The 18,450-nt window shown below is 33.8% G+C and overlaps 1 protein-coding gene across 1 annotated transcript; it reads right to left on the reverse strand.

Annotated features, from left to right (window-relative positions):
- Nucleotides 1-6,283: 6,283 nt before the first annotated feature.
- Nucleotides 6,284-15,572, reverse strand: LOC137627566 (uncharacterized). Its single transcript, XM_068358655.1, has 3 exons — nucleotides 15,430-15,572; nucleotides 7,902-8,089; nucleotides 6,284-6,438 (listed from the first exon to the last, which is right to left on the reverse strand). Exons 2-3 carry the CDS (start codon nucleotides 8,086-8,088, stop codon nucleotides 6,284-6,286), a joined length of 342 nt encoding a protein of 113 aa, XP_068214756.1. The 5' UTR covers nucleotide 8,089; nucleotides 15,430-15,572.
- Between the last annotated feature and the right edge of the window lie 2,878 nt (nucleotides 15,573-18,450).

The following is an 18,450-nucleotide window of genomic DNA, read 5'->3' on the forward strand; positions in this document are numbered from 1 at the left end:
TAAACAAAACAATATTTATCATTTAATACAGTAAACAAAATATTTATTTAGTACAGTAAACAAAATATATATTTAATACAGTAAACAAAATATTTATTTAATACAGTAAACAAAACAATATTTATTATTTAACACAGTAAACAAAACATTTGTAATAACCTGATATATATTTCATATAAAACCAGACTATATATTGAAATTTGTATCAGGCAATCATAGACATGAAATTCAGTTCAGACTTACACATACAGCTTCTTGGAACATATCACACTCAGAGTATATCATCTCGGTAATGATGACTCAGCAGGGAGACTTATATGCTCCCCTAAAACTTCCCATAGCCTTAGCTCATAAGGATGGTGAGGTTGCAGACACTATTAGAAAGTATTGGGCTTGAGCGGGACTCGAACTCCCGTCCAATAAATAGATTGTTACGTAGGGGCGTTTTCAGTAGGTTACACTTTTTTGAAAAAGTAATATATATGCTTGCAAAAATATTTGTGTTTATGTATGTATGTATGTATATATATATATATATATATATATATATATATATATATATATATATATATATATATATATATGAATATATATATGTATATATATAATTTATATGTTTATATATGTATATATATAAATTATATGTACACACATATATGGATATATTATATATATATATATATATATATATATATATATATATATATATGTGTGTGTGTGTGTGTATATATGTATATATATATATATATGTGTGTGTGTGTATATATGTATATATATATATGTGTATATATATATATATATATATATATATATATATATATATATATACATTATGTATATATACATATATATATATATATATATATATATATATATATATATATATATATGGCACTTGGGCATTTTAATCTACGTTTTTAATTAGACAAAGTCTCTGTGATGTCCAAGAATCGAAGATAGTTTCTCTACTGACACACAGTCCTCCAGATAGTTTTCAGGATAACAGGGAAAAAATATATTTACGTTTCTCCATTTATTCTTTGAAGTCGACACCTGTTTCGAATCACTTCATGACCCATCCTCAGGGCTACATTGAGTGATGGAATTACACTTTAATATAAAAAGCTATGGTGGTGAAATTTTTTATACCCAAATATTTGCCAACTGTGACACTAGTTAACAAAAATTGATAACTGAAAACTTTAGATGAAAATTTAAGATTAATTTTTAAATACATGAATGATTTTTCATAAGGCTTTGTAGAATTTCATAAAGTTTACGATTCCATATTTTGCAACCAGATTGACGTAGGTTCTTCAGGAAGGTCATCTTTTGCTCAAATCAGACTAATTTTGTAAAGCTTACACGCTCCCTCAGAAATTAGGTTTGTAATCTGCTTTGATACCAATTGGAGCGGCGCCTTTCCGTACGACAAATTGTGGCCTCGATGCTCCTGATTTTTCTCTGCATTGAAACAGTTTCTGGACTCCCATCCATGGCATTTTACTTCATTCTCCGATGTATCTCAAGATTATAAGGTTGCAAGGGGCCTCAATTGTGCAACGCAGCTTAGGACGGGAAGCTTATTCGCTCCCTCGGAAGTTCCATATTTGAAGACTACGTTGGTCCCTAATTCCAGTTCATCTGGAACCGCATAACTATCCACACGGTTCCAGACCACTTGTCCACCTGACAAAGGAACAGTACAAGTGAATCCTCGCCAAGGAGCAAAGAATACTTCAACAAGTCAGACTTGTTTTTTCTGCAAAGCCCACCTTCCAGTTTATTCCTGCAGAAATACAAAAAGCTGTAGATCTCTAAGAAGAAGTCTAGATATTGGACCATTTGTCCGCCAGACAAAGGAACAGTACAAGTGAATCTTCGCCAAGGAGCAAAGCATATTTCAACAAGTCAGACATGTTTTTTCTGCAAACCCCATCTTCCAGTTTATTCCTGCAGAAATACAAAAAGCTGTAGATCTCTAAGAAGAAGTCTAGATATTGGACCATTTGTCCGCCAGACAAAGGAACAGTACAAGTGAATCTTCGCCAAGGAGCAAAGCATATTTCAACAAGTCAGACATGTTTTTTCTGCAAAGCCCATCTTCCAGTTTATTCCTGCAGAAATACAAAAAGCTGTAGATCTCTAAGAAGAAGTCTAGATATTGGACCATTTGTCCGCCAGACAAAGGAACAGTACAAGTGAATCTTCGCCAAGGAGCAAAGCATATTTCAACAAGTCAGACATGTTTTTTCTGCAAAGCCCATCTTCCAGTTTATTCCGGCAGAAATACAAAAAGCTGTAGATCTCCAAGAATATATCTAGATGTTGGACCATTTGTCCGCCAGACAAAGGAACAGTACAAGTGATTCTTCACTAAGGAGCAAAGAATACTTCAACAAGTCAAACTTGTTTTTTCTGCAAAGCCCATCTTCCAGTTTATTCCCTCAGAAATGCAAAAAGTTGTAGATCTCCAAGAATATATCTAGATGTTGGACCATTTGTCCGCCAGACAGAGAACCAGTACAAGTGAATCTTCACAAAGAAGCAAGCCATACTTCAACAAGTTAGTCTGGTTTTTTCTGCAAAGTCCATTTTTTAGATTATACGGAGGGAGTAGTCTAGGAGACAGGGTTTGCAGAAAAAAACTAGTCGCCTTCTTGAAGTATTCTTTGTTCCTTGATGCAGATGCACTTGTACTGTTTCTCTGTCTGGTGGACCAATGGTCTAATATTTAGATATATTCTTCGAGATCTACTTTTTTATTTATGAGGGATAAATCTGGAAGATGGGCTTTGCAGAAAAAAAAAATCTGACCTGTTGAATTATGCTTTGCTACTTGATGAAGATTCACTTGAACTGTTTCTTTGTCAGGTGAAAAAATGGTCCAGTATCTAGCTTTTTGTATTTCTGATGGAATAATCCAGAAAATAGACCTTGCAGAAAAAACAAGTATGATATCTTTTAGCATGCTTTACTCCTTGCTACATTCACTTAGACTGGTATAGTGAAACATAAGTTCTTATTTAGTTTTATGAGGATCGGGAGATGTACCAGGGTTCCATGAAGAACGGTGCTAGTGAACCGACACTTTTGTCGCTTCTGAGAGCGCACCAAGGTACCAAAGCTGAAGACTAAGGCTTTGTGATTGGTCAAACGCAATCTGGCATGATGTCCTTCCATGTACAAGATTTAGTACGCTGTTTTCTACTGCGCGTTCGAGTTACCGTTTACGCTCACTTGCCCTATAAAGGTGTGCGGCTAGTAACCAAACAGCTACCATAGGGGAAGAGTGCATCAGTGGTCGGCAGGGCTACATCCAGGAACTATCCACTCAATGGCCTGTTGGTAACATCCTTGCTCTGGTTTGAGTCCCGCTCAAACTCGTTAGTTCCTCTGGTAACAGCAATCTCACCATCCTTGTGAGCTAAAGATGGGGGTTTGGGGGAGCCTATAGGTCTACTTGTTGAGTCCTCAGCAGCCTTTGCCTAGCCCTCCCTGATCCTAGCTTGGGTGGAGAGGGGGCGTGGTCAGTCTCTAGGGTAATGTCACTGTCCCTTGCCTCTGCCATTCATGACTGGCTTTTAAATCGGGTGCACTTCAGAGCGTGTGGAGTGTCAAGAATTCCCGTGTCCAACTGTACTTCTGTGACATTTTGGTAGAAACTTTGTGTCCCAAGTTTCATATGTTTTTTATAACCTCTGTTGACCCTGTGAAAGAAATTTATTTCTTCTAGATAAGCAAGGGGTGTTGGTTTCATTATCATTATTATTGTACCAATTGAACCTTCCCCAATCAACATACAGTATACTATACTTCGATTACTTATTATCTCATTCACATTCAGTAACTCATAAAGGGTACTCATGAATGGCAGAAGGTAATGCCCAAGAGACTGACCATGTATACGCATGACCAGCACCCAAGCTAAGACCAGGGAGGGTCAGGCAATAGCTGATTTTAACTCATCAGGTCGACCTGTAAGCTTTCCCAAATCCCCCCATCCTTAGCTCGAAAGGATGGGGAGGTTATAAACACAAGAAACTGCAGAGCTTGAGCGGGTATACCACCAGTCCAGCTGATCGCCAGGCAGAAACGTATCCAATAGGCTAAAACAACCCTTAAAGATTAGTTAGCTTAAAAAGTTCTCCATTTGCCTGTCATTCTTTGTTTCTCAAACTGCAAGAGGATAGAATGAACTCCCAGCTACGGTAAGCAGCTCTTTTATGAGGACACTCCAAAAGCAAACCTTGTTCTATAGTCTTGGATGGTGCCATGGGCCTGGACCATTGTCTTCCACCGTTTTGTGGTAGTTCTCTTGCATGAGGGTACACTCTAGCACAGTGTCTTCACACTCTCTTCGTTGACTATTCTTCCATGTTGGAGACCTTGGGCTTGTAGCATCCTGCTTCCCCAACTAGGGTTTACAAAGGTTGCAGTTTGACTAGGAAACAATGTTGCCAAGCTTGGTGTCACTTTCAAAATAAGCAAAGATATTTTTTATTTTTGATATATTACGATCCACGAATTATCTTTAGATATGTGAATTTGGCGGGGTTCGGGCCTGGGTGACTTTTTTATAGGTGAAACCACCAAAAGTAAATGTACAGATAGGAAAGAAAGAGCTAAAGTAGTAAAAGACATAAGCAAATTTAGAATCTGAAACAGTTTTAATTGACTATAGTTAGCCTTCAGTACATTTATTCCATTTAGTTACAGGAATAGTATGGTATTAACACTTCCAAACGATAACTTCCATATTGCTAAAACTAACAGTGGCTACTTTCCTCTTGGTAAGGGTAGAAGAGAGACTAGCTATGGTAAGTTCTTGTAGGAAGAGGACACTCCTATATCATAGCATTGTTCCCTAGTCTTTGGTAGTGCCATAGCCTCTGTACCACGGTCTTTCACTGTCTTTGATTATAGAGTTCTCTTGCCTGAGGGTACACTCTGGCATGCTGTTTTATCTTATTTCTCTTCCTATTTAAAAATAAGTTTCTATAGTTTGTAGGTTTTTATTTTTTTATCATTATTTCCTGGTTTCCTTTCCTCACTGGGCTATTTTTCCTTGTTGGAGCCCTTTTACTTGTAACTTGTTTTTCCAACTTCGGTTATAACTTATAATAGTTGGTTAATAATAAATGATAAAATTCTGAGTTACCAACGAGGGAATAAATATTTTGAATATTATAGAAGGAAAATATAAAAATTACTTTTATTTTTGGACTGGTTTTAATGTTACAAAAATGACAATAAATACAGACATTGAAGAACAGCACAAATATGAATGACAATTATTTAAATTTAGAAAAAAAGAATTTAAAATATGGAAATAAAACATTCGAAGATTTAATTAAAATAGTATGAACTTGCAACATGTGAGTGTTGTCAAAATAAAATTTAAATTTATTTATTTTTAGAATGAAATTTCACATCTATAACAGTATCTTATATTATTAAGCGTCTCAATTCTGGATTTTTTAAGATTAAACCTCTAGAATTTAATGCAGCTAAAGGTTTGAATATAGAAAAATTTGGTAAGAAAATTTTCAATCTTGAAATTTTTAAATTTAGTAGGAAAATTTATTAGAATTTTTAAATTTAGTAAGAAAATTTTCAATCTTAAAATTTATAAATTTGGTAAGAAAATTTTCAATCTTAAAATTTTTAAATTTGATAAGAAAATTTTCAATCACAAAATTTTTAAATTTGGTAAGAATATTTTCATTCTTAAAATTTTGAAATCTGGTAAGAATATTTTCCATCCCAAAATTTGGTAAGAAAATTTTCAATCTTAAAATTTTTAAATTTGGCAGGAAAATGTTCAAAACATATTTAAGAAAATTCTAAAACCTTATTTTAAATTTTGAAAACTGCTAAGAAAATTTTCAAACTTTAATTTTGAAATTTGGCCAGAAAATGTTCATAACTAAGAAAATTTCCAAACCTTATTAAATATAGTAAGAAATCTTTCAAACATTAAAAATTTAAACCCTTTATTAAATTTGACAAGACTACCCCCATTTATAACAATTAAAATTTAAACCCTTTTTTAAATTTCCCATAAACTAGCCCCATTAATAAAAATTTAATCCTTTACACACGACCAGTCATATATATAAAAACCCCCACACAAAAAAAAAATGTCTGCATATTTTTTTAAAACTTAAAATACTTCACAACGGGACATTTATTTATAAAAAATTCAAATATGAACACAAGTGACGATTTGTCCATAAAGTAATTAAATGCCACAATAATCTGACTAAAAAGTAGTTTATTTTTATCCTCTTTGCGTTAGACGGTTGATAGTCCTGTAGAACAAGGTAGGATAGCGCTGCTGGATCTCAACGATCAAACGGCGTGCCTGTTGTTCCTGCTCCCGGGTGCACATACGGAATGGGCACCGCCCTCTGGTGACTAGCTCTGGGCCGGCCCCTGGAAAGGGAAGAATTTCGGTTAAAAGAATTGCCAGGCTGGACGTAGTACTCTAGTCCATTTCTTTTAGCGAGGCAGATTTGCACAGACTCGCAACGGTGCCCTTTTAGCTCTGAAAAGTTTCCTGATCGCTGATTTGTTAGAATTATCTTGTCCAACCAATCAGCGATCAGGAAACTTTTCAGAGCTAAAAGGGCACCTTTTAACAAATCAGTAATCAGGAAACTTTTCCGAGCTAAAAGGGCACCGCTGCGAGTCGGTGCAAATATGCCTCGCTAAAAGAAATGTACTATAGGAATGCAGTAGATTGCAATTACCAAGAGAGTACTAGTACCAAGTATGTAGAGATTCTAATTCCCAGGCTGTACTACTACTAGGTATAATGCAGTTAATCTAACCAATTACCAGACTGTACTAGTAGTAGATATAATGCACTAATTCTCAGACTACTAGTACTAGGATTTAATGCAGTTAATTCAGAGTAATTTCCAGACTGTACTATGTACTAGGTATAATGCAGTTAATCTAACTTTCCCAGACTGTACTAGTACCAAGTATAATGCAGTTAATCTAATTCCCAGGCTGTAATTTGTAGTAGGTACAATGCAGTTAATCTGACCAATTCCTAGACTATTACTAAGTATAATGCAGTTAATCTAACTAATTCCCAGACTGTACTATGAATAATGCAGTTTAACTAATTCCCAGACTACTAGTACCAAGTATAATGCAGTTAATCTAACTAATTCCCAGACTGTATTACAAAGTATAATGCAGTTAATCTAACTAATTCCCAGACAGTACTATGAATAATGCAGTTTAACTAATTCCCAGACTACTAGTACCAAGTATAATGCAGTTAATCTAACTAATTCCCAGACTGTACTTTGTACTAGGTACAATGCAGTTAATCTGACCAATTCCCAGACTACTACTAAGTATATTGCAGTTAATCTAATTCCCAGACTGTACTTTGTACTAGATATAATGCAGTTAATCAAACTAATTCCCAGACTGTACTAGTACTAGGTATAGTGCAGTTAATTCCCAAACTGTTCTTGTTACTAGGTATGCAGTTCACTAACTGGCTTGCTTTCTCCATCATAGGCTCAATACTACACAGTAACCAAGTTTTATTCCAGTTGTGACTAGATTAAATCTCTGGAACTTCCGGGAACGAATATAATGTTTATTATGAAGTTATTACTACTCATAAAGCATTCTATATTCTTAAGTACTTTAAGATAGTGTATAGACTTTTTTTTTCCTCACTAGGGCATTTTCCATATTGGAGCCCTTAAGATTGTAGGTATATCAACTAATATTGTAACTTAGCAAACAGTAATACAATGCGAAATGTAGGCCTATAAGCTAGGGCAGCTATAGGCCTACTGATGAAAAAAATACTGTGCGAAATGTAAGAAGCCCTAGCTATAGGCCTACTGATGAAAAAAATAACTTACTCTGCAGGAGTTTTCCGTAGGGCAGATCACACCGGCCTCCTTCAATGCACTGGAGCGCCTTCATGACCGTGTCTGGGTTTTCAAGGGCGACCTTGATTTCGAGCTGGGTCGGGAACCTTATGCCTTGAGACAGGGCTGGGACTATGCACACCAGAGCCAGGCAGACTAATGCTTTCATGATAGACATTCTGTAATAAGAAAGAGTATATTAGATTATATAGTTTTATTCCAGCTGTGACTAGGTTGTGGAATGATCTTTAAAAGAGTATACTAGATTATAGTTTCATTCCAGCTGTGACTAGGTTGTGGAATGATTTTTAAAGAGTATACTAGGTTATAGTTTCATTCCAGCTGTGACTAGGTTGTGGAATGATCTTTAAAAAGAATATACTAGATTATAGTTTCATTCCAGCTGTGACTAGGTTGTGGAATGATCTTTAAAAGAGTATACTAGATTATAGTTTCATTCCAGCTGTGACTAGGTTGTGGAATGATCTTTAAAAGAGTATACTAGATTATAGTTTCATTCCAGCTGTGAGTAGGTTGTGGAATGATCTTTAAAAGAGTATACTAGATTATAGTTTTATTCCAGCTGTGATTAGGTTGTGGAATAATCTAAAATCGGGTGGTTGAATCTGTAGAACTAAAGTTCAAACTAGCAAATATTTATAGTTTTTATAGTTTATCTATCAAAGATCTGTTTTAATGTTACCGTTCTTGAAATATTTTATTTTAATTTGGTCATTACTTAGTTTATTTCCTTATATCCTTTCCTCACTGGGCTATTTTTCCTAGTTGGAGCCCTTGGGGTTATAGCATCCTGCTTTTCCAATAATAATAATAATAACAACAACAACAACAATAAATGGTTATTAAATGGTTATTAAAAGTTTGTATAATCTTTAATTCGAACCAATTAAAATTTAAAAATCCTAATTTTAGGTTATCAGCCGATTTATGTGTAACTTCTAGCAGAAGAACTAAACCACATTCCTTAACTAGGAATTTTAGTTAAGAACTTAAAGTTAAAATTCATTTAAAACATTAATTTCGCTCAAAATAAAATATTCCCTTTCCCAAAAAATAATTTCTCCCAGCAAGAAATATCTCAAAAAATATAATATACAAGAAAATTATTTCTATTGAAAGACACCGTAAGACCAGGGTTCATAGACCAGCCTTGGTTGTGCTATAGTGTAGGGAAGGTAGCTAAGAGTGAACAGCCTGAGGGGGCTACCTCCAAACACCTGTACCTACCTTTCCTCCACGGTACCATTAAGCGTTTATTATACCGGCCAGAAAGGTAACCTACCTACCTACCTAGGTAACTTACAATTCATGAATTCTACATATTTCGTATTTTGGATTTACTATATAGTATAAATTTTACGAGGATTATTGTAACTTAAAACTTACGTGAATGAAGAGAAATTAAAAAATATATAAATTTCAGATAAAGAGAGTTATGTTTCTATAATTTTTACGGGAATTTTAATAGAACTGAAAAATTTACATGAATAAAGAATTAAAAAATAATTTATCTACAGTTGTGTTTCTTAAAAAAGTAATTAAAATAGTGATTTTAGTAAAAGAAAAAAATCCCACAACTTTGACTACGCCAGATATCTTAAAATCATAAACTAGTTTAAAAGTTAATTAAACTTAAACTTATAATTATAAAGTTAATATTTATCTAGCTAAAAGAAACCAAAGAAATAACCAAAGTTATTACCCAGCTTTCTTAATCTTTCAAAAAGTGAAAGTTTCATTTGGTTTCTTTGTAGTTTCATCACAACCGAACTCAACCACCGCTCAACAGCCCTGTTGCCGCTGTTCTATTGCCACTGCGGTGTTGCCAAATCAAACCACAATATCCACCAATTGCGATATTGTCATTGTTCGTGAACAAAGCAAGTTAGATTTTTAAAAGCTTAGTTACCATACCAAACTAATGATAGTTCCATCTTGTTATCGATCTTTTAGATTTATATTATTCACCACTTTTCATATATAGTTTAGTTCCTTTACTGTCTTCCTTCACTGTGATATTTATCCATGGAGGAGTCCCTATAATACATATGGCATCCAGCTTTTCAAACAATGATTGTAATTTAGCTATTAACTAAATTAGTATAAAAAAGCAATCTGTAAAATTTTTCATTCAATTTCCAATCTTTTAAAGTAAATTTTAAAGTTAATTACTAAGCTAGACCGATAAGAAAGTATAGCAAAATTGAGAAACTTGCCACCTTAGAGAGAGAGAGAGAGAGAGAGAGAGAGAGAGAGAGAGAGAGAAAATAGATGGATACCTAGAGAGAGAGAGAGAGAGAGAGAGAGAGAGAGAGAGAGAGAGAGAGAGCGAATTTTATTAAGTATAAGTAGTGAGAAAGATGGATAGCCTACCTTTGCAGAGAGAGAGAGAGAGAGAGAGAGAGAGAGAGAGAATAAGGTGTGAGAAAAAGATTGATACCCTACCTATGCAGAGAGAGAGAGAGAGAGAGAGAGAGAGAGAGAGAGTAAAGTACAAGGTGTGAGAAAAAGATGGATAGCTTACCTTTGCATAGAGAGAGAGAGAGAGAGAGAGAGAGAGAGAGAGAGTAAAGTACAAGGTGTGAGAAAAAGATGGATAGCTTACCTTTGCATAGAGAGAGAGAGAGAGAGAGAGAGAGAGAGAGAGAGAGAGAGAGAGAGAGAGAGAGAGAGAGAGAGAATAAGGTGTGAGAAAAAGATGGATACCGTACCTTTGCAGAGAGAGAGAGAATTTTATTAAGTATCAGATGTGAGAAAAGATGGGTAGCTTACCTTTGCAGAAAGAAAGAGAGAGAGGGAATAAGGTGTGAGAAAAAGATTGATACCCTATCTTTGCAGAGAGAGAGAGAGAGAGAGAGAGAGAGAGAGAGAGAATTTTATTAAGTATAAGGTGTGAGAAAGATGGATAGCCTACCTTTGCAGAGAGAGAGAATAAGGTGTGAGAAAAAGATTGATACCCTATCTTTGCAGAGAGAGAGAGAGAGAGAATTTTATTAAGTATAAGGTGTGAGAAAGATGGATAGCCTACCTTTGCAGAGAGAGAGAATAAGGTGTGAGAAAAAGATTGATACCCTATCTTTGCAGAGAGAGAGAGAGAGAGAATTTTATTAAGTATAAGGTGTGAGAAAGATGGATAGCCTACCTTTGCAGAGAGAGAGAATAAGGTGTGAGAAAAAGATTGATACCCTATCTTTGCAGAGAGAGAGAGAGAGAGAATTTTATTAAGTATAAGGTGTGAGAAAGATGGATAGCCTACCTTTGCAGAGAGAGAGAATAAGGTGTGAGAAAAAGATTGATACCCTATCTTTGCAGAGAGAGAGAGAGAGAGAATTTTATTAAGTATAAGGTGTGAGAAAGATGGATAGCCTACCTTTGCAGAGAGAGAGAATAAGGTGTGAGAAAAAGATTGATACCCTATCTTTGCAGAGAGAGAGAGAGAGAGAATTTTATTAAGTATAAGGTGTGAGAAAGATGGATAGCCTACCTTTGCAGAGAGAGAGAGAGAGAGAATTTTATTAAGTATAAGGTGTGAGAAAGATGGATAGCCTACCTTTGCAGAGAGAGAGAATAAGGTGTGAGAAAAAGATTGATACCCTATCTTTGCAGAGAGAGAGAGAGAGAATTTTATTAAGTATAAGGTGTGAGAAAGATGGATAGCCTACCTTTGCAGAGAGAGAGAGAGAGAGAATTTTATTAAGTATAAGGTGTGAGAAAAAGATGGATAGCTTACCTTTGCAGAGAGAGAGAGAGAGAGAGAGAGAGAGAGAGAGAGAGAGAGAGAGAGAGAGAGAGAGAGAGAATCCTTAGTGATACACGGATGACCGATTATTTTCTCTTACCCTGTGACCCCACCCGAATTGTGGCCATGGTGCCAAATATTTAACCTCCATAACGATAGAAAGTAGTAACGGTCCACAATGCTGCGAAACTTGTGGTAAAAATTTGCCGTTGTTCCTATACACCATAGTTGGTTTAATTCCATATTTCGTATCTAGATTCATTTAATTTTGTGGCCTGTTTATTAAAAAAAAAAAAACCTGGGTCTAAAGAACTCCGGGTCTAAAGAACTAAGTTTAACAGTGTCTTCTATTCTAATAAAATTTCTATTTATTTAGAAGTTTATTTCGATAGTCTTATCTAGATTAAAATTATAAACAATGATAAACTAAATGAAATATGATAAACCATGTTGGAAGTTATAAGACTGGTTGTAAACATTTAAAGTTACATAGTTACGTCCAGATTTTCATATATTAAAACTAAGAAAATATTAAATGCAATATGGTTTACCTAACAAAATCCAGGTAAAGGCAGATACATTTTAATAAATTACGTTAAGTGTACTTACAGAATTCCATTGTAATAGTTTTCGTGTCAATAGACTCCAGAGAGAGAGAGAGAGAGAGAGAGAGAGAGAGAGAGAGAGAGAGAGAGAGAGAGAGAGAGAGAGATTTATTGTCTACCTACTGTTTTGTACCTTTCACGTAAGCTGAATATTCAAAACTAGAATCTCATTTTTTCCTCCAGAGAGAGAGAGAGAGAGAGAGAGGAGAGAGAGAGAGAGAGAGAGAGAGAGAGAGAGAGAGAGAGAGAGAGAGAGAGAGAGAGAGAGAGGTTTTATTGTCTATACCAACTTCTAGTTTGTACCTTAAACGTAAACTGAATATTCTCCCATTTCTTCCTCCATATGAGAGAGAGAGAGAGACCGACTTTCATATAAAGAGAAACTGCAGAGCAGCAACACAAAGAAACAGCCAAATGCCGAATTCTCTCATTTGGAACTTTCAAAACCTCAAGTGGTGAATGTTTAGTCAAATTTTACAACCGCCAAGTTACCCAAGAAGTCTTTCTACCTAGAAGTGAAAGCCCGAAGATTCCCTAGGCTTAGTGGGCGTTAGCCTAACCTTGAAGAGGTCCTGGAGAGAGAGAGAGAGAGAGAGAGAGAGAGAGAGAGAGAGAGAGAGAGAGAGAGAGAGAGTGGGGCTGTATGGGATAGGAAAGCTTTCAAACCAAACTAAACTAGATTAGAAAGGATACTTAGATAGTCCGTGCATTTTTCAGTCTTGACAAGGCAGTTAATAACTAGAAGTTTCATAGTGATGATAGTGAAATTATTAACAGGAGAGTTGTTTGAAATAGGAATTATTTAAAAACCAATTTATTCACAAAACTTAAAAACTCACAAACTAATTTTACACTAAGAACTCACAATGCAATAGACCAGCAAATCATTCTTTATTGTCTCTGCATTCAGAAAATAATTTTATTACAACTAACCTCTTTCGTTTTTTTTTTTGTTTTTTTTATCTTTTTACTAAACCAATAGAGTATGTTTGTCTGATCCGTAGTAGCTAAAGCAAACTAAATTGTTAAGACTAACATTTGTAATCATGCAGGCATACTGTCGAGTGTTTTATTTTAATTTTTTCTTTCCTCACTGGGCTATTTTTCCCTAGTGGAGCCCTTGGATTTATAGCATCCTGCTTTTTCTAACTATCGTTGTAGCTTAGCTAGTAATGATTATATAATTTGCTGTCTGTAATTTGTACTATGTGAAACAACGAAATTAAAACTAAAATTTCTAATCAATGATGTATAATTGCTGTATAATTGAAAGAGAATTTTCAAAACAAGAAAATTAAAATATTCTTGCAAAATTTGACCACTGTAATCAACGTCGGCCTAAGATTCTCACTGAAGATGTTAGTAACCTCAAACTTGAAACCACAAGTCCCTGTTACTTAACGATTAAGTTCAAGAAACCGCTGTTTCCATAATACTCAAAGTTTGACATCAAACTTTAACCTTGTGGATAATGACAAGACCCACAACGAGGTTTTAAGACCCATTTTTAAATAAACTAAGTTTTTTTAACTTAGTTTTTTAATATTCTTGCCAAGTGGTTTTTAAACCCGTTAAATTTTAAAAGCTAAGCCAACTTTATAATTTTACTCTTCCAAATAACTACTTGCTTAAAATATTAAAGAAAAAATATTAAAATTGTTTTGAAGAAATACGGTAATTTAAGAATAAGTGCCTAACAAATATACCCATAAGCTATGAAAATGTTTAACCTATATTAATATAACTAACGTCACGATATAGCAATGTATGTAACAAATTAAGTAATTAGTATTAACACTTAAAATTCAATGCCATCTAGGTGATTATCTATTGTGTACCCGATATAGATATATATACACAAGAATATACCATTAGTGTATACAATAATGGTAAACAGTGTATACAAAATAGTAAACAGTGTATACAAAATAGTGCAAATAAAAAAAAAAAAACTAAACTTTAATAAGTTCACAAGTCTAATTTTATCATATTAGATAATTTGTAAGTTCACAAGTCTAATTTTATCATTAGATAATTTGTAAGTTCACAAGTCTAATTTTATCATTAGATAATTTGTAAGTTCACAAGTCTAATTTTATCATATTAGATAATTTCAAAAGTCGGGTTAAAAACCTTAATTTGCAGTAAGTTTAACGATCTAAAACCATTACACTATTTTTAAGATTGACTTGAAAACTCATAGTTTGATCAGAAGTTTAAAGTTAAAAATTTTATATGTAATTGAACAACTAAAACTTAAAAGTAATCTACAAAAGTTTTTAAGAATTAAACTAATAATATTACACTATTTTCATCTTATAAACAGTAAGATTAACTCGAAAACACCAAGACATTTGGAAAGTTATGGAAAGAGCACCACAGTCTCTTTAGAAACTTTCACTTTGCTATCATTAAGAGGATTCCTTAAGGGAATATAGCCGGAGCAAAATACCATAGAATTCTCTTAAAAAGATTCCCTTACAGCTCCTTAATTTAGTATATCCTTTATATAGATGATAATATACAGTTATTATTATTAGCTTAAGCTACAACCCTAGTTGGTTTAGTAGGATGAAAAAAGCCCAAATGGCCTCAACAGAAGGAAAATAGCCCAGTGAGGAGAAGAAATAAACTGCACAAGTAATGAACAAACAGGGGGAAAATAGCCCAGTGAGGAGAAGAAATAAACTAAGTAATGAAAAAAAGGGGATAAATAGCCCAGTGAGGAGAAGAAATAAACTAAGTAATGAACAAAAAGCGGAAAAATAGCCCAGTGAGGAAAAGAAAAAAACTAAGCAATGAACAAACAAGGGAAAATAGCCCAGCGAGGAAAAGAAATAAACTGTATAAGTAATGAACAAACAGAGGAAAAATAGCCCAGCGATAAGTAATGAACAAACTGGGGAAAAATAGCCCAGCGAGATAAAGAAATAAACAGTTTAAGTAATGAACAAACAGGGGTAAAATAGCCCAGCGAGGAAAAGAAATAAACTAAGTAATGAACAAATTAAAATGTTTTCAGAATAACAAAATTAATGACTTAAATACACCATCTCACCTCGTTCAATGTAAATACACACAATATACGAACTAACGCAAGAAAAAAACCCACAGTGATTTAAGTATATATAAAAAAACAGCACAAAATACTCACTTCGAGATAATACAAAGCAAGTCAAAGACTTATAAAAAGATATGAACACCAGAACAAGACTGAGGAACTGAAGAGAATGAACATCGAAAGGACCTGTTCTGCTATATAGCTGCTGGAACCAAGCAGTTGCCAACTTCTGGTTTTCATGACTGGAATTATTATTTATTTTTTATTCTGGTTTCCCAATAGGGTATCAAGGTTAAATACTTATCGCATTAGTATGATGTAAAGAAAGGATTATTCATGGAGGGATTTTCGCTATTTCTAATGTTATCACAATTGCACGATGTTGATTGTTTATAGATTAGACCTATTAAAGTTCTAATTTTGAATAAAACTTTTTTTTTTTTGACACGATTGGGTAACTAACATTTAACAATAACATCTAAAGTGATTTTAAGCTTAACGTGATTAAATGTTATCTCAATTAAGCGTTAATTTTTAATTGATTAGACCTATTAAAGTTCTAACTTTAAATAAAAAAAATTTTTTTTACACGATTGGGTAACTAACATTTAACAATTACATCTAAAGAGATCTTAAGCCTTATGTGATTATTGTTAGTTTTTTATATATTAGACCCATTTAAGTTCTAATTTTTATATAACTTTTTCTTACAGAGGATTGTGTAAACAACACTTAACAATTACACCTACACCAAGTGATTTTAAGCCTTGCGTGGTCATTATGAATATTATAGGCCTACCCTAATTCTAATGATTATAGACATGATAGGACTAGGCCTATAGATTTTTAAATCTCAATACACCAGCCGATATTAAGTCTTAAGAATTTCCAACTCTTTTAAAAGGCAAATTGTGGCAAATTGTTATATTTTGACAAGATGAATATTATTAAAGACATGGATAATGATGTTCCCTTTCCTAGACATAAATAAATAGGAAGGATGAAATGAACATTTAATAATCCAAGGATTGTTTAAATACACCATGGATATACCTTATCCAAGTTGACAAAATACACATTATAAACATACTAAATATATAATAAACTAATAATTAAAATATCTCACGAAAATCACAAAACCACATTAGTACTAACACGAAACTCAAACCATTATCACAGAACACTAAATAAAAACATAAAAACTTTAAAATCACAAACTTATTTAACTTACTTTATCTTCGTAATATCCACGGTCTCACTTACAACTTACGTGTTACTTAGAACTGTAAAGTGTAAAGTAATTTCTTGTTTACCACCTTTTCGACTACACTTGTTGGGCGGGGGGGGGGGGGGGGGGGGGGGGCTAAGTGTAGCCGGAAAATTGCCGAAATACTCAAAGTAGTTTTTGGATAGTGTCCGTTAGGGAAGCAAGTGGTTGTTTAAAACGTTTAATAAAATGAGTGTAATTTTTATTATTATTATTATTATTATTATTATTATTATTGGAAGCTAAGCTGCTTCTAATAATTTTTTCGCATTTGTTATTTTTTATATAATAGGTTTTAAGTATTATCGTGAAATTAGAATTATTATTATTATTATTATTGAAACTCTAATTTCTGAGATTATACATTAACACTCATTTATAGACTTTTAAACCATTTCAAAATTAAATTTAAGTATATTGAACTAGGCCTACCTACGCCTAGAAACCTCAGAATTGGATTAATATAACATTACTATTTTGGTAAATTTTTTAAATGGAAAATAACTAGTTTTATATCTCTGTCTTCATCATCATCATCAGCCGTTGCCAGTCCACTGCGGGACAAAGGCCTCAGACATGTCCTTCCACTCCCATCTGTTTATGGACTTTCTAAGCCAGTCTACACCCGCAAATTTTCTTAGTTCGTCAATCCATCGTCTTCTCTCTCTTCCTCTGCTTCTTTTGAAATCTTTAGGGACGCATTCTGTTATTCTTAATGTCCATCTATTGTCTGTCATTCTCATTATATGTCCTAACCATGTCCATTTCTTTTTCTGACATGTGAGAATATATATATATATATATATATATATATATATATATATATATATATATATATATATATATATATATATATATATATATATATATCATCTCTTACGCCTATTGAGGCAAAGAGCCTCAGTTAGATTTCGCTAGTCTTCTCATCTTGAGCTTTTAATGCAATACTTCTCCATTCATCTTCTACTTCACACTTTATAGTCCTCAGCCGTGTAGGCCTGGGTCTTCCAACTCTTTTAGTGCCTTGTGGAGCCCGGTTAAATGTTTGGTGAACTAATCTCTCTTGTGGAGGGCGAAGAACATGTCCAAACCATCTCCATCTACCCCTCATCATGATTTCATCCACATATGGCACTCGAGTAATCTCTCTTTTGGTTTCATTTCTAATCCCGTCATGCCATTTAACTCCCAATATCCTTCTGTGGGCTTTGTTCTCAAATCTACAAAATCTATTGGGGATTGTTTCATTGTCATACCATGATTTATTTCCATACAGTAACAACAATCTCACTAAACTGATATAAAGCCTGATTTTTATGCGTAATTTCACGAAATTTGATTTCCAATTTTACTTAACCTAGCCACTGTCTGATTTGCTTTTTTCATTCTTACAATAAATTCTAATTCTAAAGACCTTGTACTGGAGATCATAGGTCCTAAATATTTAAATGATTCTACCTCATTAATCCTTTCTCCTTCCAATGATATTTCATCTCCCATTGCATATTCCATTCTCATCATCTCTGTTTTTCTTCTATTTATCTTGAGCTCAACCTCATGTGATATTTCATGCATTGGGGTGAGCAAACTTTGCAAATCCTGTGGTGTTTTGCTAATAAGGACAGCATTATTAGCATACTCTAGATCAGCTAATTTCATGTGAGCAATCCAGTCCAATCCTTCTCCACCATCCCCAACTGTTCTATGCATTACAAAATCCATGAGGAGGATAAACAACATAGGTGACAATATATTCCCTTGGAGTACTCCGCTGTTCACGGGAAATTTATTTGTTAGGACTCCACTAACATAAACTTTACACTTGCTATGCTCATGAACAGACTTAA

Source organism: Palaemon carinicauda, chromosome 35 (assembly GCF_036898095.1).
Source record: "Palaemon carinicauda isolate YSFRI2023 chromosome 35, ASM3689809v2, whole genome shotgun sequence".
NCBI lineage: Eukaryota > Metazoa > Arthropoda > Malacostraca > Decapoda > Palaemonidae > Palaemon > Palaemon carinicauda.